The sequence below is a fragment of the Neovison vison genome, chromosome 1 (assembly GCF_020171115.1).
Source record: "Neovison vison isolate M4711 chromosome 1, ASM_NN_V1, whole genome shotgun sequence".
NCBI classification, from domain to species: Eukaryota; Metazoa; Chordata; class Mammalia; order Carnivora; family Mustelidae; genus Neogale; species Neogale vison.
The window spans coordinates 56,995,766-57,018,245 of record NC_058091.1 but is presented as its reverse complement, the minus strand read 5'-3'; the positions used below and the strand labels follow the sequence as shown (position 1 = coordinate 57,018,245).

The 22,480-nt window shown below is 34.8% G+C and overlaps 1 protein-coding gene across 2 annotated transcripts in view; it reads right to left on the bottom strand.

The window, feature by feature from the left end:
- The window catches only part of SHPRH (SNF2 histone linker PHD RING helicase), an 89,593-nt gene that overhangs the window by 23,813 nt on the left and 43,300 nt on the right, over nt 1-22,480 (bottom strand). For both annotated transcript variants that reach the window (XM_044247127.1, XM_044247128.1), the window contains exons 17-25: nt 20,705-20,812; nt 19,586-19,728; nt 16,123-16,296; nt 15,747-15,809; nt 14,617-14,842; nt 12,726-12,869; nt 11,320-11,421; nt 4,057-4,128; nt 890-1,078 (exon numbers count right to left, since the gene is read on the bottom strand). In XM_044247127.1, coding sequence (XP_044103062.1) covers nt 890-1,078; nt 4,057-4,128; nt 11,320-11,421; nt 12,726-12,869; nt 14,617-14,842; nt 15,747-15,809; nt 16,123-16,296; nt 19,586-19,728; nt 20,705-20,812 — 1,221 coding nt within the window. The remainder of the gene's footprint in view (nt 1-889; nt 1,079-4,056; nt 4,129-11,319; nt 11,422-12,725; nt 12,870-14,616; nt 14,843-15,746; nt 15,810-16,122; nt 16,297-19,585; nt 19,729-20,704; nt 20,813-22,480) is intronic.

Below are 22,480 nucleotides of genomic sequence, written 5' to 3'. Positions count from 1 at the left end.
TCAAATAACAGTAAGGATAAACAGTACTTAAACGAACTTTAAATCAATCACACTTTTGTCAGGAGGAGGAGCCCTAACTCCTGATAGTTTCAGCTTGTTAATTTTCCTCAAAAAATACAATCCTTAAAAATAAGGATTTTTAACTCTCAATTACTCCTTCAGGCCTATATTCCCTACTACATATATTGATTTGTCCTTTGTCTAAGTCTGATTAGGATGAAAAAAAGAAGCACGTTTAAGGAAGGCAAAGAACAAAAAATTCTAGTAAAGGTTTTTCATTAGATAAATGCCCCTTAGAGAGAAAGTCCAATTATCCTGTTTGGATTTCAAATTCTAGTCATTTTCTTGGAATTCAGAATGAAGCACGGGGAAAAAATTAGGAAAATAAAGCCAAGTTTTGGCTCTGAAATACCAATCTGTGTCATCTGAAAATATATACCTCCTTCTGTGACAGTCTCCATTAACTTCAGAAGCATTGTTTTTCCCTCCAATTAGGTTGGGCCTATCCCTTTTCCCTGCTATCTAGGGCAAATGAGAGGATGAGGAAGAAACTTTCTCTAAGTAAATTGCTAATTTAACCAGAGCTCTATTTGTAGTAGAAATACCAACAAAGATGATGGTGAACTGAAATTCTAAGATGTGAACTTTTCTGCCACAGTAGACCTGCCGATGGCCAGCCATGTTTGAAAAAGCCTTCTTGCCTTCCTCCCACATAGAAAGCGTAGATGGTAAAGCTGAGGCTTTCAGGCAGTGTTCGTACAGACAGAGAGAGTGGTTTCTACACATTCACTGTGCCGGCCTTGTTCTGATTTTGATGGTCTCACTATCAGATACCGACTGCTACTACATTGCTCTGACTATGCTTCCACATGTTCTTAACCTACTTTACCTTCACAGGGATATCTTCTTCCTGGCTGGCTTTCTCGGAGGTGAAGACATATGAGATTTCTTTGTGAGATGTGGTCTGGCGGCAGATGGCACACTTAATGGAGCTTCTATGAGACCCCACGCTGTACTGCTCAATAATAATTGAAATGCACTCGTTACAGAAACAGTGTCCACAGGTCAGTACTGCCCACTGAAAAAGAAAACACACAGAATATACCTCAGTGAGGCGCTATCAAAGATGCCTTCTAGGGGCACCTGGGTGGCTCAGTGGGTTAAGCCTCTGCCTTCTGCTCAGGTCATGATCTCAGGGTCCTGGGATTGAGTCTTGCATCGGGCTCTCTGCTCAGCAGGGAGCCTGCTTCCCCTCTCTCTCTCTGCCTGCCTCTCTGCCTACTGTGATCTCTCTCTCTCTGTCAAATAGATAAATAAATTAAAAAATCTTAAAATCTATAAATATATTAAAAAGAGGATAAGGAAGCATAATTTCACTTCCTGAATATTTTATGATGTTAACACTCTGTAAGTCATAAAAGCTAAGTTGTACTTCAAAATTAACTGTTTTTTAGTTCAACCAGAATCCACTTTCAGTCTTTAGTTTTACTCACTCTGTAAGCTTAACAGTCAGTCACCATTATTTTGTAAGAAGTTGGTGTTCTCATTTTGGTATTTAGGAAAAATGCAAACTACTCCTTTAGCACTGTAATAGCAGATACAGTAGAGGGACTGAGAACAACATTAATTTGGAGATATCATCCTCAATATATTCTATATAACTCATTAAACGGATTTATATCTTTACATGTTACAGTATTTATTATATAGAAAATGAATGGGCTAGTATCTCAGGTTTATTTAAAAGCGGTTCTAGATATATTAAAAAAAAAAAACCAAATACATAAAAAGACATTTTTGAAAACCCCTTTGTCCTACTTCAAGAAAAGTACAAAAGCTCTGACTCTTGGAGGATACCACAGAGACTCCCTGATATTGGCAATGAGGGGTGCAGAAGAGCACCAGATTTAGGTGATGGATCATTTCTAAAAGCTATGGCATCTTATGCAAATTATTTTTTTTCACCTGGTAAACAACAACAACAAAAATTGAGTGGTATTACGAATGACTTAGTTCTAAGCACTAAGCTGTGTTTTTCTAGGATTCAGAAATGTATGCATACGCACAGAAAGAAGCATGGTTGGGCCCATCTGGGGTGCTTTTGCAGGGTAGACTAAGAAGTCCCTTAGAAAAGAACTCACACTAAGGGAGAAGAAAAATGAGATATTTCAAACTTGGTTTGAAAATAATTTCTGAGAAGGGGGAGGGGCTTTTGGGGTTTTACTAGTTGAAGCTGTTCATGCTGTTGTCTAGCTGTGCATCTGCTCTCTCATGTCTATTATTGGGAGCTGAGGCTGCATTAAAATTAAAGAGCTGTTTCACTAGCAATTTTCTTTTTTTAAATATTTATCTATTTTAGAGAAGGGGGAGCAGCAGGAGGAGAGGGAGAGAGTCCCAAGCAGACTCCGTGCTAAGCTGGATCCCATGACTCTGAGATCCTAACCTGAGCTGAAACCAAGAGTCTGTTGCTTAACCAACAGAGCCACCCACGTGCCCCTCACTAGAATTTTTGTAAACACAGCAGTATTCTGTACCCTGTGTACCTTCAGTGCCAGTAGGGATGAGGGATACTTCCTCTACTTGAGAGAACTTTTGTGGCTCATGAGAGCTCAGAGTGGACAAGCCTAAAGTCCATCTACACTTGCAATTCAGGAGAAATCATCCACTTGGCTCCAGAGCCTTGGGAGTGACTGGAGGTTGACTGAAGCAGCCCAAACAGAAGACCAGACAAATGGCAATGCCTCCAGGGGGTATTAGCCAGTTTATGAGTTCTCTCTGATTGATCCTCTAAGTTAGGAGGGGAAGAGGAGAACTGGGAAGATAAAAACGATCTAGAGTTCCTACAGATTGAAGTGAGGAACAGAAATCAAAAAGAAAAGTATTGTTACTTTTACTGTATTCCAGTATATTCTCCTAAATGAAGGAAATATGGGTTATACTAAAATTAAATGAAATTATGCATATGAAAGAGCTTTAAAAACTGGAAATGTTTAAGACATATATTAAAAATTCGGATTCACCCAGTTGTATGAATCTCATTGAAACTAAAAGTAAAAAAGGCACTACTTACCTTTTAATCCTTTCCATTTTTATCATGAATTTTATCATATTTTTACTAGTGATTTTTCTCAGAAATCAGCAGCATCTGTACATTACTATTCTGCTTGGTCTCCAAAGTAATATTGGTGCATTTAAGATTTATTATCAATAAAATACCCTTTAAAATCCTACTTTTTCGTAAATTGTGGAGACCAAAAGATACTTTTTGTCTGATTATTGCTGGTCAGAATGTGGAGCTCATATCTTTAACTTCTTACTCTTGGTTCCATAGAAAAAGGCAGCCAAGAACACTTTTACTCACTTTGATTAAGGAGCAATTAATACTCTGATATCATATATGATTTATCATACAAAGTAGATTCTATAAAGTAGATATTTGTAGTTTCAAAAATCACAGTTGGTAGGATGAAGAATCTCTTTGAAGAGAACTAATATGGTGCGATTAAGTTTATAGAAATTTGTACACCAATCTTAGAAAGATTTATTCTATTACAATGGCCTTGTAAAAAATCACATCTAAATTTCACTAGGATAGATATTATTTACACTTTAAGGTCTAGTTTTTAAATATTAATAATCCCAAATAGGAGCTATGTTACTATACCTTTGTAATAACTTCTTAAGTAAATGTATGATCTATTATATTTCTGTACAACTACCAAATAAACATATTAAACTGACAAAGTCAAATTACTTAGACTTGATCTTGTGACTGGAAAAAATATGCAAAACTATGCATTTTCAGTGAAAAATGTGGGGTTATTCTAGAAATACATTTCACCTATCACTTAAGGAGGATCACTGTTTAAACATGTGGCACTAAGCTTCTCACCTAACCTTTGGTCCTATTTTTAAGGTGGAGGTCATTTTTGCCTTGGATATAAAATTGTCATGAGAGAAAAAGAGAGCTATTTTATATACATTTATATATATATATATTACACTTTTGAAAGGTATAAAGTGTTTTATAAATGCATATGCTATTTATTATTTTACCTGTTTTCCCAGCTGCCGAGCACAGATTGGACAAGGTTCTGGATTAATGCCTCCTGATGTTTTATCTTGAGACTGTCAAAAAAATAATTTAAAGAAGAGATTAGTTGCATTTTAAAACCTGATATGCATTTTACAACTCATTTATAAAAGTAAATGCTGGCAACTGCTATTTAAATAAACTTGATAATTAAGATGACTTACTAATGTATTACTTAATGCTAATATTCCCAGGATTAACAAGTAACATTCACAGAACAAATAAAAAATGCAAATAACTTTCCTTAGAGTTTATTAAAGTTACCATATTACTAATATTTGTGACTACTGTAAAAGGCAAAGTGAAAAGCAAATTGTGATATAACAGGTAAATTCTCAAAATTTTACATTCAAGCTAGCTTTTGTTATAAAGAAATAATGTATTATTTTAAAAAATGTAATTTGGAATTCTGAAATAAATGCTCCTTAAAAAACATACAGTCAATATTTATTCTGTACATTTCACTGGACAGGCGATCACAAACTTGGGAAAGGGCAGCATTTACAAATCTCCTTAATGCTAGTTTCTTCTCCATATTCTTTTGTTATCTCATTAAGGCAAAACAAATAACTAGAAAGCAGAAATATCTTTGAGACTCATTTTGCCTGAAAATTATATTGAAGTATTAACAGTTCTCTTCAAAATCTCTAAAACTATCTCAAAAATTTTTGAGCTTCAAGAAAGTTACCAAATGGACAGTTTTTAATACTGAGGAAGACCTGAAGGAAAGTAAATTAGGCTCAGATCACTGAAGTTTTAAGTCTTTGGTTTCATTAACCAAATAGTTAAACACTTTAAATAACTCTTTTTCATTATCTCTTGACTTTTGTTTAGTGGGGGGAGGGGGGAGGTAAATTGTGCATGGATTCAGCAACTCTATGGTTCAAAACAATTCCATTAACGAAAATACAAGGATTTTTTTTTTAAGTTGAATTATTTTCTTCTATTATTTATTTGTATCAGATAATATAACAAACCACCTAAAGTCTTAGTGGCTAAAACAAACAGGAGTTTCTCATGATTCTACAGGTCAACTGAGTAATCTGGGGGTGGGCTGAGCTGTGTGGGGCTGGGTGGTCTATTATGGCCTCATGTTGATGTCTAGCAGTCAGCAGACAAGCTGGTCCAGAGAAAGGGCTAAGTGGAGATTTCTGCTCCTGAAGACACGTAATCTGGGCCGCTTCACAATGATTCAAAGTTCCAAAGAGCAACAAGATTGGCAAACTTCAATGTGCATGTACTCTTCAAATCTGTGTGCTTCTGTCACAGGCCAAAAGCAGGTCATGTGACCAAACCCAGAGTGTGGGAAATCATCCATGGGCACATATAACAAGGGGCATTATGTAGCATTTTGTAAACAATTTTTCACAATTTACATCATCTCTTCTTTTAAAATTTACTTAAAGTGAGGATTACTATTTTTCCATAAAGGGCCAGGTTGGCTTTGTGGCCACATGATTTCAGTTGGAACTACTCAACTCTGCTAATGTAGCACAAAAGCAGCCATAAACAATATTTTAAGGAATGAGTGTGGCTAGTTTCCAACAAAACTTTCCTATAATTACAAAATAGGCAGTGAGCTGGATTTGTCCCATGCATAGTATTTTCAGATCCCTGATTTCAAGTTTTAAATTTCCTCTAAGCACACCTTAGCTTCACATTGTCACATGATTTTTAGTTTTGTTCTGTTCAGAACATTTTCTAATTTCTGGTGTGATTTCTTTAACTTATGGGTTATTCAGGAGTGTGTTAATTTCTGAACATTTGGGGATTCATATTGATTTCTAACTTAATTCCTTTTGTCAGGAAACATAATCTTGTACAATTTTCATCTTTTACAAGTTTTAAGAGTTGCTCTTTTAACTAGCACAAGGTCTATTTGGGTAAATGTTCCACGTACCCCTAAGAAGAGTGTATTTTGTAGCCTCTATGTCAATTTGATCATGGCTGTTCAGTGTTCAAATGTTAGATAACCTTACCAATTTCTTCTGTCCATTTGTCTGGACAGAATGGAAGAATCTTGTAATAGTTTGCCTCTGCTTACCTTCTTCCTAAGTTATTGTTATGTATTTGAGTTCTGGGTTTGTTGTATATCCTACACAAACATCAGCACTCCTGCTTTACACAGTGATCTTTTTTTTTTTTTTTTTCCTTTAAGATTTTATTTATTTATTCGACAGAGAGAGATCACAAGTAGGCAGAGAGGCAGGCAGAGAGAGAGAGAGAGAGAGGAGGAAGCAGGCTCCCCACCAAGGAGAGAGCCCGATGCGGGGCTCGATCCCAGGACCCTGGGATCATGACCTGAGCCGAAGGCAGAGGCTTTAACCCTCCGAGCCACCCAGGCGCCCCAGTCAGTGATCTTTTTATTTACCTACATACTTAAGCTTTCTCTTGTCCTGCATCCTTCCCTGCAGTTCTATTCTCCAACCTGGGATAACGTCCCTTTGGTTCAAAGAAGCTCCTTTAATATTTGTTATAGTGTGAGTCTACTGGGAAGGAATTCTTTGAAGCTCCATAACATAAATACATCTTAATTTCACTTTTAAATACAGCATTTTATTTTATTTTTTTTTTTAAAGATTTTATTTTTATTTATTTGAGAGAGAGAGACAGTGAGAGAGAGAATGAGCGAGGAGAAGGTCAGAGAGCGAAGCAGACTCCCCATGGAGCTGGGAGCCTGATGTGGGACTCGATCCCGGGACTCCAGGATCACGCCCTGAGCCGGAGGCAGTCGTTCAACCAACTGCGCCACCCAGGCATCCCTTAAATACAGCATTTTAAAGATGTTGTTCCATTGTTACCTGGTTACACAGCATAAAGCTACTGAAACCTGGTAACAGTGGAATGCCATCTTTAAAGTGTTAAAGCAAACAGTTTCTCAGTGTAGTCAATAAGGAGAAGGTATACAGTCACCAAATTTTGTCCCAATTCTAGTTGCTTAAAATACATTTTCAGTAAAAAAAAAAAAAATATATATATATATATTTTTCAGGGCGCCTGGTGGCTCAGTGGATTAAGCTCTGCCTTCCGCTCAGGTCATGATCTCAGGGTCCTGGGATCGACTTCCGCATCAGGCTCTCTGCTCAGCAGGAAACCTGCTTCCCCCTCTCTCTCTGCCTACTTGTGGTCTCTATCTGTCAAATAAATAAATAAAATCTTAAAAAAAAAATATATATATATATATATTTTTTTTTTTTCCCCAAGACTTTTGGATTCTCGCAGTTTATGATATTCATAGGTGTTCTGAAAGTTTTATTTGTATTCTGTTAGGGGTTCCCTGAGCTTCTTGAACCTATAAGACATTATCTTCAGTTCTGGAAAACTCCCAGCCCTTATCTCTTCAAGTTGCTCTGGTAACATATACCTCTTTTTCTCCTGGAACTTCAATTACATATATTTCAATCATATGACTGTGTCCCACATCTCTCTCACTATATCCTGTTCTTTATTTTTATTGATATGCTTCTTCAAACTGGGTATTTGTTATTGAACCATACTTGAATTCACTACTTCTGTCATTTTCTGTGTCTAGTCACTATCCAACCAGTTTTTAATTTTAGATACTAGATTTTGCCTTTCCAAAATGTCCATCTGATTCTATGGTATACATTCCAATTCATTCTATCTATGTTGGCCAGCCTTTCCTCCCTTTGATGTATAAATCACAATTGCTTTAAAGTTCTTTCCTGCTATGTTCACAATCTGGATTATTTATAGATCTGCTTCAATTGTTCATTTTTCCCCTTTTAATTACTGGTCACATTTTCCTGCCTTGCACATTTCTTATAATTTCTTTCTGTATGCTACACTTCTTAGTTTGTTTATATGAAAAAACGCACAGACAAAATTAGATGTTATTTTCTTTCATGGAGGATTATTCCTACCCTGGTAGGCAGTTAGCTTGAGGGGTGAGTTGCTGATTACCTCAATCTAGTAAAAAACTGAGCTGGTTCTGGGAATGGGTTTTAAGTTTAAAATCAAGCCACCATGGTTTCAAATGTCTCAAGGGTAATAAGACCTGTTCTGTGTTTGTTGTTGGACACTTGCTCCCTTGGGGAGGAACTGTCCCTGAAGTACTGCTGAAACCAAGATTTCACTCTATATTTCTAGTTCAGGCCCAGCTTTCATGCAACCCTATCACTTAGCAAATGAGGGAGAGTTTGTCATGCATCTGAAGCTCCTCGAAGTTCCAAAATGTAATACTAGCTCACCTGGCCATCCAAAGTTCCGAGTTTTCTTTCTCCTGTTTGAGTCCCTCGGCAATACTGACCTTAATCTCAGCCTGTATCCAGATTCTGCAAATGTTTTCAGGCAAGACAATGGCCAGCAATCTCAGCTCACCTAGAAAGAGCTCTTCCTTCCCTGGAATGTCATTTCACCTCAACCTTTTTGCTTCCATAAGACTCCACTGTCTTTAAAAATAGATGTTAATAAGGTAATGGTAAGACATCACTGCTATTCCCATACAGAAGTAGCAGTACCCAGACAGACTAAGAAAGATCTCATGTGGTTGCTTAGTATTCAGAAAATTTCTTCTGAAGAACTTATTTTTTTAAACTGAGATATAATCGACATATAACATATTAATTTCAGGTATAACAGTGATTCAATGTATGTTTACTGAAAGACCTTCCTTATGCTTTGAAATCTAACTGGAAATTGACCAATTTTTTGTTACCCAATACTGAAAATTGCTCATCAATCATATAACATGCTCATCTTTAAATTTCTTCAGAACTCTTGAATGTATGCCATTCAATTATTTTTTTTTTAAGATTTTATTTATTTATTTGACAGAGATCACAAGCAGGCAGAGAGGCAGGCAGAGAGAGAGAGAGAAAGAGAGGAGGAAGCAGGCTCCCTGCCGAGCGGAGAGCCCGATACGGGACTTGATCCCAGGACTCTGGGATCATGACCTATGCCGAAGGCAGAGGCTTTAACCCTCTGAGCCACCCAGGTGCCCCGTCATTTTATTATTTTAAGTGATCAATTAAGTTCCTTGAGGCCAAGGACCAAGTCTGTCTATCTCAAGCTCCCACTATAATGCATAAACATCTCAGGTGTTCAATAAGTATCTGCTGACTGCCAGAAAATGTAAAAATTTGTTTCGCTTATTTTTTATTCAACTAAACAGTGATATAAAATTGGGATTATACTCCATTTATAATTTTATTTTTTAAATTTTATTTATTTCTTTCTCTCAACTTTCTAACATGAGCATTCTCTTAATTATTTTCTGAAGACACCATTTACAATATTTATATCATAATTTCATTGTAACAATTATCCATGACTTTATATGTAAATATTGAACTTTTTTTGGACACTTAGTCTTCTAGTTTATTATTACAAACAAGACTACAGTAACTATCCTTTAATCTAATTCACTCCCAAAATTTCTATTTACTTAGAATACTCAGGAAAAAGTTTTAAGAATTACTGAGTTAAAGGATATGAATTCTCTAAAATTGTTAATACATGTTAAAGTATTTTCAGGAAAGGGCTATATAAATATATTCTTATTGGTAATACATGAAATATCCATTCACTGCCCTTTCACCTCTGTGGAGTGTTATTTTAAAAATCTCTGCCTATTTGTTGGCAGGAAATGGTATCAGCTTAATATGATTATTCATAAATTTTTCTTTTATTATTAGCTGAATTTGATCTTCTAGGCAGATTATATATCCTTAGAATTTTAATTTTTTAAAAAATGATTCAACAAATACAGGATATCAATTTGTATCCTATAACTAACAATTAACTATCTCTTAGTTTTGACTTTCACATTTAAAGTACAGAAATCTAACATTTAAAAAACTCACATTCAGGAATATCAAAAAGTTAGGGGGGAGGAGTCAAGATGGCGGAGAAGTAGCAGGCTGAGACTACCTCAGCTAGCAGGAGATCAGCTAGAGAGCTTATCTAAAGATTGCAAACACCTGCAAATCCATCGGCAGATCGAAGAGAAGAAGAACAGCAATTCTAGAAACAGGAATATTAAAAAGTTTTTTCCAAACGTTACTTCTCTAATGCTAGAATTTTGTGAGACTGACTTTTAAAAGTTTTCCCCGTCTAGGGGCACTCAGGTGGCTCAGTCAGCTAAGTGTCATACTGTTGATTTCAGCTCAGGTTATGATATTGGGCTATGAGGTGGCGGGGCTCTGTACTTAGTGTGGAGTCTGCTTGAGATTCTCTTTCCTTCTCCCTCTGCCTCCCCCTCCCCACAAGATTGTTCGCTCTCTCTCTTTCAAATAAGTAAGTCCTAAAAAAAAAAAAAAAATAATACTAGTAGTCATCACAGTAATATCAGTAACAATAGGATACTAATAGCAAAGACCTAGAAAGTGCACAGTAAGTCAGGAACAGCTCTAGCACTTCATATATAATTCATACAGTCCTCAAGAGAGCCCTACAAGGTAATGTTGTTATTCTTATTTTACAGATGAGGCAAAGAGAGGTAAATAACTTGAATAAAGTCCCATATGTAGGAAAGAGTGGTGTCAAGATCCAAACCTGAACTGCCTAGGTCCCAAGACCATCCTCTCAACTACCATGGTAGTTTACTTATAATGAATGTCCAACTTCTCATTTTATCATCACCGGGATTTCTTGATTCACTTATATGTATTTTGTATCCATTTTCAGGACCAACTCTAGTCTACTGCTTTCCTTCATTTGTTCTATCCAAAAATCTATTATATCTCTTTCTGGTAAGGTACTGCCAAAAGCCATTTATCCTTGCAATAAGATGGAACTACATTGATCACAACTCAGAAAATGTGGTTTGAATTACAGTAATTTATCATTACATTTTGTGATTTAGTAGCCTTCCAAACATTTTATAGTTCCAAATAACAAATTAAAAAAAATCCATATATGTATTAATGAATGCACGTATAAGTATATATAGATTATGCATTTTTTGCCCAAAGATGGTTATACTTCCACGATTCAAGGCTTTGAATGAAAGTCTGTTTATACTGTTTTATACTCTAGAGTGCATACCTTTTACATAATCTGTGTAACTTAAATATTCTATAGGTCACCTGTTGTGATCTGTGCAGTTACTATAGAAATGACTAGTGTTCTGACTGATCTAATTAACACAAACAAAAGATTAAAGAAAACCCTGTATCATTATGTGATTAACAGATTAAATGGAAGGAGTCACAAAGGTTTATTGATATACAGCATGGGAAAAGTAGCATCTTTAAACACAATACCTTCTCCAAGTTTGTTAGGTAAAGAAGCTGCCCAAGCTTTTTCTGAAGCTGTGAAGTCGCAACAGCTTTATCATTTAGTAGTTTTATGCGATTTTGTTCTACCTAAAAAGCAAAACAATAAAACTTTTTATTCTCTCTCTTAGAAAGATGATAAAATTATATTAAACATGTGAATGGGTTTAATAAAAATAGGACACACTTAAGTTAGTGTGTCCTATTTTTAGAAAATCCATTGACATGTGAAAACTTGAATTTGCAAAATGGATAGTAGATATTTTAAAAGGAAATAACACACACACACACACACACAGCTCTACAGAAGACAAAATTCAATACAAAATTCTTTTAAATAGGAAGTATCTGCATACACTTGAAATTGGTTAAAAATCAACCTGAATTCTATTTATGTACCATTTTTCAGTAATATATCTATGGGATAGAGAAAAACTAAAAGATCTGCTGCTTTGGTCAAAGTGATTTTAGGAAACCCAAAGAGCACTCTCCATTCACATGCCATTCACACCTACACCCATACCCCTTCCCAGCAGACAGACAATGATGAAAACAGTAGAAAACAGTAGATAGACGATTATGAAAATAAGATTATGAAAGTAAGAAATTTGGTTACAGAGGAAAAAACTACTGATAATTCATATTTTAAAAGCTCAGATAGTATAAAATGAGTATTTTTAAATTTTTCTAAGATAGTTTCCAAGCTTTATAGGAAGAGAAAGACTTAAAAGTTAAAACACATAGGGGCATTTGAGCAGCTCAGTCTTTGTTAAGTGTCAGATTCTTGATCTCAAATCAGGTCTTGATCTAGGGGTCATGAATTCAAGCCCCCGTGCAGCTTATTTAAAGAAAACAAAACAACCCCCCCTCCAACATACATCGAATAAAACTATAAAGGAAATTATATTTTAATATGGGAGATAAAGGTTGGGAGAGTCATTTTTTTAATCCTGGGATATAAAGAGGGATTTATTAGAAAATAAGCTGTCAATATCTGTTCATTAGTAGCAAAGGAAAAGTGCAAAAGAAAAGTTTTTGATTGTTCTTATGGAAGGTAAAGACTGAAAAAACTGAAATAAGAAGGAGATATGTCTAACAACTGACTGAGATCTTCTTTAGATTTTGGCATACAGAAGGTGCTCAGAAACACACGAATATGCAATCTGAAGAGAACAAATGAACTCAAATAGTGAATTCTATGCATGTATTAGATATGACATTGTTCCTTCTTGTCCATTTTGACATAAAACCAAACACTTTTATACGGCTCAGACTAAGAGCAGAGATTAAGTACATTCTTATGGAAGAGATCACTGTCCTGACTCTTCTGTGGACTTTGGATTTTTTTGACATCTATAGGCTGTGTTCTTTTTTTTAATTTACTTGCAAATTACCTCATGTGGTTCAATGATATGAAGAACAGGTGGATTAGGCTTTGGCTCCTTAGGATGACGTACTCTTAATCGTTCTGTAGCCATTGCAAGTTCATCAATAGCAGACACACGATTCCTCAGAGCCATCCAATACTCATGAAGCAACTAGGAAAACAGAAAACACAAAGACAGTGGTAATTAATGCACAGAATTAAAACTGGTTAAAACCACCAAAATGTGCCATGATCAAAAGTCTTCAGTGAGGTATAAGATATACATATTTTTTTCACTAAGTGTCTAAGACACAAGCAATTTTTGGGCCATTTTTTAGGATGAGGTTGTATGACTGAATAACCTCCACAGGCCACTATAGAATATTTAACCTTTAGAATCCTAGGAACAGAATACCAAAGAAATTTGGTGGAACCATAGATCTTTATACGTCAATATTAGCCTGGCGGAATCTCTGCTTTAAGAAATATTTTTCATTATGAAATATTTCATATTTTCAAAATAATATGTATCTATGATAATGAGAATACTAAAATATACAACTGAGTATTCAACATCCAATTTAAGAAAGAGAACAATACCAATGCCTTGGAAAGTCTCTGTTTCTGGATCAACTGCATCCCTCTTTTCTCGCACATTCTTCCTTTAAGCCCCTACAATGGAGTAACCACTACTATAAATTGGACTTATTCTGTACTTTTCATTTGAGTCATAGTAATCTACATATTCTTAATAATTTGGTTATACATGTTTCTAAAATTTATAGAAATGTTATCAGTCAGTATAAAATCTTTGATATGCTTTCTTCACTAACATTATGCTCTGAGGTAGACCCTGACTGATGTGTGTAACAGTAGCTTATTAATTTGCTTTGGTGTATTAGAGTTCCGTCTGCAAGTTAAAAAGAAAAAAAAAACTCACAAAGATCTAAGAAAACTGCATGATAGGCAATCCTCTAAGACATAGTATATCATCAAAATAAGCCCAGAGGTAAAATGCAGGGGCAACTGGACACTGTATATAGCACTGTCTTCCAATCGCTTGCTGTAATTATGTGTTAATATGCATTTGCATTTAGAATAATAATGTGAGAAGAAAAAAATTATTATGAATCAATGATTTCAACTATAAAAGTATTATCCCCCCATTTATCAAACATATGAGATGATAGTACCAATAGCATATTTTCTTTTTCTGGATAGAAATTTTCATCTTGCTTTAAAAGAACTTCAGATTTTTAAAGAAGATATAAATGGAATTATAATATTATAAATAAAACAGTTCTTTCATTTCCTCACCCATCTCACCTGTAAAACAGGATAATGGATAACAAATTCAAATATAAAGAATAATTCAAAATTAATGAATTTTGGCATCTCAATCAAGTACAAAGTTGTGATATGATAAAATTATCAAAATATAAATATAAAGGGCTACTTTCTACTTTATTAACTGCAATGGTTTCCAGCCTTATAGGTTGAGAAATATTTACCATGTTCTCTAATCTTCAAAGTTATTGATGTTTGGTTGTTATTCACCAGAGCAAAAGCAAAGCAAAACAAAACACAACAAAAACAAACAAAACTCTAATTTCACAGAATTGCAGTGTAAGATCAAGCTAAGAATAGAAGGAAACACTTTCACAGCTAAATAAAAGGCTTCATACCAATTTCATTTTAATAATGACTTCTTTTTAGCAATTTAATATATAGAAGTAGATTATTTGTTCAGCATTATTATTTTTCATTAAAATTATTACATTTTAGGGAAAAAATTATGATACCTCAAGACTCTAAAGCAGATTTTTAAAAACTCTGAAAAGAGCAAAGAAAAGTAGTAATTAAAATTAATATAGAAAAGAAAATATTTAATGTTGGAAAAAAAAATTGAAATGTTGTACCTTATATTCTTTCTTCCATGCTTCAAAAAGGTCCATTGAAGTACTTCCTTCATCAATGAATTCAACATCAAATCTGTGTGACTTTGCAAATGACAGCAATGCTTTCATAGATCGCTCTGTCTCACTTACTGCCCACAGACCCCGGCTAGTGGTGGGTATTCGATCATCCACCAGCCCTTCTTCATCTTCTATCATCTCCTCAAATATTGCAGTCTGGCCTTTGACACTGAAAACATGTAAGAACAAAACAACAGGAACTACTGTCAGTGGGTTAATACGCATTGTGAAAGTCCTATTGGCAGAGTCAATAGAGAAACAAGTCTTTGGAAGACCATAGCAATTCTAAAAATGCTGGAGGCCTTATAAATTTGTCCAGTATCTTGACAGCAATCTGACATAATAAAAAATGGCTATAAATTTTATGCTAAAATCTAGCTGAGAATTATCATAATACAAAACACAAACTTACCACCACTACTGCCCATGCAAAAGCAAAACAAAACAAAAACACTGGACGATCTTAAAGGACACCATCAATCTCTTTTTTTCAAGGCAATCAGAACTTAGACTTTTCTCAATTTGTTTGTAAAACAGGAATACTTTTGCTAATACCATAGCTATTATGCACTCACTGCTTGACACAGGATGGTAACTTCCAATTTGTGTTGGAGAAAGTATATTAATGAAAGCTAACCTTTTACAGAACTCTTACTATATATCACACACTATGCTAAGCAATTTTGTGCATTTTAAAATTGAATATTCATAAAAAATTCAATGAGGTAAGTATTGGTTTGTCATTTCATGAATGAGGATACTGAGATTTACAGAGGCAATCTGCCCACAAGAGTGGGCAGGGATTCGAGCTGAAATGTGTCAGACTTCAAAGTCTGTCAGTCCACTAAAATGTCCCTTCCTAACGTATTACTAAAGGACATGAGCATCTAGGGGTAACTTCTGTGTAAGTGAAACTGAACATGTTAAATGATCACATGCTAAAATTCACTGAACTCATGTAATTAAAGAAAAAACACAGGAGGGTTACTGTGAGGAAAATACACAGTCTTATAAATCAAAACACCAAGTCTTGTAAACATTTCATTCTGATGGTTATCAATCAGAGAACTCACGTGTGGGAAAACAGCTTTGATTCATACTCTGTGAACAATTCATCAGCCTTACAAAAGACACAGCTGAAAAAGAAATGGCCAGAGAAATATTTACAAACATAACTAGCAATTGGCTAATTTCTACAAGACTTAGTATTTTACATTTCATTTTTTCTTTACAGCGCACATGCCATTTAAGAAAAAAAAATACACAGTTTTCAATATGTGGTCCTTGAAGAGTTTTTTAAAAGTTAGATTAATAATATATTTCCTTCCACTTCTGTTTGAATTTAAATGAAAAAACTTTTATTAGATGAGTCACTGTTTCTTTTTTCAGAAGATATCTAGCTGAATGGAACTGACTCCATTTCGTTGCATGACTGGTCTTATTACCTACCAGTTGAGAGGAAGTCTGGTTGGTCGGAGGTGGCAGATTGTTGCTGATTCAATAACATTACGAGATGGAGGCCCCTCCAGGTTTTTTACAGCTTCTCTTACTAACTTCTGGAATTTATTTAGCTCCTCCATTTGTGTTGTAAGTAAGAACTGAAGACCTCTGCAGTCATGGAACCTGATTCCCATCACCAGCATCACCCAAGACACAAAGAAAAGAAGAGTAGGTCAATTTCCTCAAAACCAGAAAATGGTTGCCAAAAAAATATTCAAGAAATTGTTCAACATTTTACCTAGCCTACCTTGAGTGAATTTATCTTAGTAGTACGTTCAATCTACTGGTAGACAAGGTATAATAACATTGGGTTTACTACAAAAGATATCAAACTTTTGATAGTGTGTCCTCAGGAACTGAAACAAAGTCTACAAAATCTGTCTCTGTCTCAGTATCTTTTGAAAGAACAAGACTGCCATACTGTTTCTTTTTTACTGCTGACTATAAATGTCCCTTCTGAAATCTTTGCTTTATATGGAGATGCAACCGCTGAATAAAAAATAAAGAGAAAAACTGAGAAGAAAGAAGAAAAATACCCAAAAGTTATACTGTTTGCTGCAAAGAGCTTATAGATATATGCATATTTATGACATGTGATATATACATGTGTACACATATAAATCACATATATTTTATAATACATAGATATTACTTACATTTACTTACATGTATATACATTTTATTAAGCATTTGTTATATGATGCCAAATACTCTGCCAAGCTCTTTTCCTGTATAATCTCAACAGATACTACTGTGCTTATGTTATGGATGAAGCTTAATGAATTAAAATAAAAGCTACAAAGCTATAATGTAGTAGAGCTAGGAGTTAAAACCAAACACAATACTTTTTTTTTTTTAGGATTTTACTTATTTATCTGAGAGAAAACCCGTGAGTGTGTGCACAAGTGGGGGTGGGGTAGAGTGAAGTGGGTGGCAGGTAGAGGGAGAGGGAGAAGCAGGCTCCCTGCCATGCCTGAGATCATGACCTAGGCTGAAGGCAGACACTTAACCGCCTGAGCCACCCAGATGTCCCTCAAACACAGTACTCTTTTAACTCTTTTAATAAACTGAGTAAAATGTGCCAAGAAAAGAAATGTACAGATGTACATGAATGGGTTTATGAAATGAGAAAGAAAATATAGATTAATAAGGAATTAGAAAATGGGAAATACAAAATACAAATGGGATTTGATGGGTTTTTAAGAGTATATCTCTTCTCCTTCCTAAAATGTCATACACCCATTTTTCTAAACCATTCAGAAGAGTCTGCTCTCCTTCCTGAAAGCCTTCCAGTATTTTACACTAATCTGTTTTTTTCTGTCCATAAAATTCTTTGAAAATACCATTCATTTTAGTATGTTGTCATATTCAAGTGTTTATACATATACTTCTATTTCTCAGACTGTCATGGGTTTATCTACTCATTAAGCTAATTTTTAAAAGGCAAGAATTAGATCATATCTTTAAAAAAATATGTAATAGACACAGAACAGCTGCTCAGTCATTTCTAAGACAATTTGCATGGGGATACACAAACACAATTAGGTTAGGTATCAATATTATTCACATCAGTATTATTCAATATTATTAGCAAATTATGCAACAGGGGCTAAAAATGATCATAGTTAGCATTTAGCCGTCTTATCAATATTCTATCTTGCAGGTCCTTTAAAGGAAAAAGAACACATAATTACATGTTACTGGTAGGCACTATCCTAAGTACATAAGCACCTCACAGACATTAATTTACTAATCCCCACAACAATACTGTGTTGTTTTTTAGATAAGGAAACTAAGGCACAGAGTTTATCTAACTTTCCCAAGGTTACAGAACTAGTTAAGTGGTGGAGCTGGGATATGAACACAGGTTTCTGACTTGGGAATCTACCTGTGCTCTTAACCTAAGAAAACTAAGGTTTTCTTTTCCTAAGAATTGGTAAGAAGCAAACATGAATAATTTGGCTTCTGAGATATGGATCTCACTGAAAAGCACAGTAGCAGTATTAAAATGATCTTCGAATGTATATGCAATAAAAAAAAATATTAACTCTCCTAGGTGGTAAGTTATACATTAAAAAAATTTATTTTAGAAGTGTTTGTTACTTTCTATTTATGTCCAATGTATCTAAGAAAAATATGTGTAATGAACGACTTGTTTTATATTACCTATTTGTCCTTTCATAACCCTGGGACCCCCAGACTTTTATTAGGGACTATGTTCTCCTATATAAGAATTTGCAACTTTTAAGTAGTTTTTATGTGATTTAAGAAAAACTACTTCAAAGTAACTTTAAGATTTTCTTATCAGCTGATTCCACAATGCTGACAGAACACATCAGTATTGAGCTTTAAAACTGGATAAAATGAATCATGACTTAAAATGACAACTTATCCTGGAATGGTGACTCTTGGGTTAAACAGAGAAAAAGGAAGTGCACTCTAGAGTATATTGTACTCCATACACCTCAGAAATGAAGCCTGTCAAGTTGTATGGTGAAAAACATGATGACTATACATCTAAATTAGCAATGACACATGGAAAATCTAGCACATCTTTTTAAGATTTTAGCAGACATTTAGAAAGTCTTTTGAAAGAATAAAAAACTTTAAAACATTTTAAAGATATTCTTATGCTGAATTTTTCACTGAAAACCAACATTAATCCAAGACTTTATACTGGGATGTGATCTGAGAAGCAATAAAAACTCTCCCTCTGTCCCCTTCTTGGAATCAACAGTCCTGCCACAATACCTCAAGTTCCCACATTAGACTGACATTCCTTTGGGTTAAATAACTGCGGATACTTTTTATAAAGAATAAGTTTGGTCTTTGGGAAGTATTATTCACCATTTATACAATAAAGAGCAACAATTCAACTTACCTACAAAGACCCTGAAAAATGATGAGGGTTGATGAGAAGAAAGAAAGATGGGGGAAAGAGCAGGTAACTCTACAACATAAAACCTGGGCCACTGTTGTGCTATGATGCTTAGCTCGTCGGGGGTGAATTACACAGTGGAAGCATAAATGTCTTACCTCAAGGACAACTTTCTCCGAAAACAAAGTCTACTTCAAGACTTTGCTTAGAGTTGGCTTTGGTATATCCAACAAAGATAAAATAAATATTTTATCTTTAAGCAGATTAAAAAAACACTAAAAACGAACTGTTTAAAAATGACTAATACAGAGAAGAAACACAGTTTTCTTCTTTCAAACTTATAGATACCTAATGTTTGTTTGAAATGTATTTTTATTTATTTATTTATTTATTTATTTATTTATTTATTTTTTAAATCCGGATGTTCATAACCACAATATGTTCTGACAGTTAACTGTATCTCTTAACAACAAATGATCTGAATATTTTGGGTCATTACTCATAAAGTTATCCTATTTTGTACTACTTTCTTACTTCTCTGACATAGAAAGCTTGTCAATTTGTTGCTTGTAGTTGCTCGTTATTTCATTTCGCACTCGCTGAACAAGTTCCTCATCAATAGCAAATTCTATTGCTCTGTGGATCACATTCAGCCACCAAGGAGAATTAGAATAAATCTGTAAAAAAGACAACAGCTCATCAATTCATGTTTTTTCAGTGCTCACTCACTATGTTTTTCTATCACTGGGAAAGATGTTGTGAAAGTCAAAGGAAGAAATAAATGCTAGTCTCAAGGGAATTGTAACAGTGGGGGACACAAGTGGGGAAGACACACTCTATATAGAATGGGTGTGTACAAGTTTTGCATACATAATTAAAGAGAATACCTCTTGCCTGACTACTGTGGCTGAATGAGAATTTACTGTATATATATTTGTGTAACACAGTTGTGCTAAAAAAATAATTACCAAAATGAAAACTCGGTATTCACTGTTTATATTTGAAAAGGTGAAGAGATCTTTCTCAGCATAATAAAGACATCCTGCTAATCTTCAACTAATTGGACTAGATTCTACTCAATAATACTCTACGATTACTAGCAAAATTATATACCTGAGTACTAAATAATGAATTACGTTGCATAAAGTGTGGAGTAACTGGTTAAAATAAAAAAGGCCGTGTGTTCTATGGTAGCCTCCTCTTTAGGCTTGCTACTGATTTCATAAAAGAGAAATTTTAGAAATGACAAAAAGCACGTACCCCATAAGAAAAATACCATGTTTCTAATGTTCTAATATCTTTAAAGAAAAGATTTTAGAAACATACATATCTAAGATCAAAAGGAGGTTACAGAAGTCTTTACTTTCTTCAAAAGACAACTTATTGTCTACACAAGATTAGAGAAAAGCCATCATAGCTTAGAAAAAAAAAGAAAGAGAACAACTTCCAAATAGGTGATTTATCTATACATCTGTTCATTCAGTTAACAAATGCTGTGAACAGCACATACATTTTTTATTACTGGACAGGCACTCTTGTAGGTGCTATGAATTCCAAGATGAGTAAGAAAGTTCAAGTTCTCCTCCAAACCAAGACAAAATCCAAAATGCTATATGGAGACAGATAGGTATGAAAAGTCGTTCTGGGGTGTACCTTCCTCTGGAGCTCCCGTATGGTCTGCTGCACGGGTTGCAGAGCCTGCTGGGCTTCAGCCACTTCTGTGTTACACTTGCTCATATAATGCTCTCGCAGCTGTTTGGCCTGTGGTGAAAAAGGAAAGAGATGTCAACTTTCATTCTAGGTCTAGAACATAATTCACTATAATTCTGTAAGAATAACGTGGTATATTTTAGATAGGCAAAGCTACTTAACACAGTTTAAGCACAGAGTTCCATAAGGATACTGTCAAGAACATGAGCGCCAAGCTAGAAATTCCCAAGACAGATATTAAAGAGACCGCATTTACTTGTTAAGTAACAAATTTAAGAAATCCCAAGGGTCTGCTTCCTAAATTTCTATCTAATTTTTTAATTTAAAAAAAGGAGGGGGATAGGAAGAATATCAGTATTTCAAAGCATGAGGCAAAGCATCTTTTAGAATTTGTCTTATTTAGTTATCACAACTATTTGGAATTACTTCAGTTTGGAAATAATACTTGAGAGTATATAGTAACATAGGTGTTGTGGACATGGGATAGTGGGAAGAAAACTAGAAAGACTCCTGAACAGGAAATTCTAACCCTTCCACTTAGAGGTGGGTTGACCCACATGAAATTGCCAGCTCTAGACCTTTGGACTTAACAAAAAATTGCAATTTCATGAGGTTCAACAGAACAGCTACATCTGTTTGGACTAGCCATTTTACTTCTCTAGGCTTCTGTTACTGTATTTGCAAATGTGGTGGCTGAAATAGATGATTTCTTGGATCTGTGGTTTCATATTCTTTGAGAGACAAAAATGATAACATGGTCCTCCTTGGAAATCTATCCATCCAGTGTGACACATTTTTTCTTTCCCTTCTCCCATGATGCATTTTTCCTTTTCCTGTCACAACCTTCCAATTAATTTTCATTAAAATTCCTTGGCTATAATTATTTGGTCATTAGAGCTATCTACTAATAGACTGGACAGTCTCCCAGAATTTCCTGTCGCTGAAGGTATTTAAACAAGTGACTGATTTTATGTAAGATTAGATGCCTGCCATGGGAATGAGATTTCACTTAAAAATCTCCAATACTTAGGAGCACCTGCATGGCTCAGTTGTTAACCATCTGCCTTCGGCTCAGGTCATGATCCCAGGGTCCTGGGATAGAGTTCCATGTCAGGCTCCCCGCTCAGTGGGAAGCCTGCTTCTCCCTCTCCCACTCCCCCCGTTTGTGTTCTCTCTCTCACTGTGTCTCTCTCTGTCAAATAAATAAATAAAATCTTTTTAAAAAGTGTTAAAAAACCCCTCCAATACTTAGACTGTCATCTAACATTAAGAAAAGGCTGTACATACTTACACAATCTCACTTTGTATCTTAATTAAAATAAAAAAGGTCCCACTTACAGGTTAAATTCACTTCAAACATATCTATTATTCTCTTGATTTTAGTTTCATCATCTCTGACTTTTAAAAAGGCAAAAATCCATGGGGGAATTAGCACAATATGCTCATTAACTAATTACAGTGAAATGATTTATACCATCCTTTCCAATGAGGAAAGACTCACTGCAGGATGAACTTCTTTGAGAGGACCTAAGAAATACCACCAACACACCAAGTTTATTTCAGCAATACATAAAAAGGTGGAGGAAGCACAAAATGTTTTATTTTTACTAAACCACGTCTTTTGATGAGATCAACAAGTTCTTTCTTTCTTTCTTTTTCTATGTGTTCCTTCCTTTTTTTTTTTCTATGTGCTGCTGGCTACCAACAGCCATATCTAGA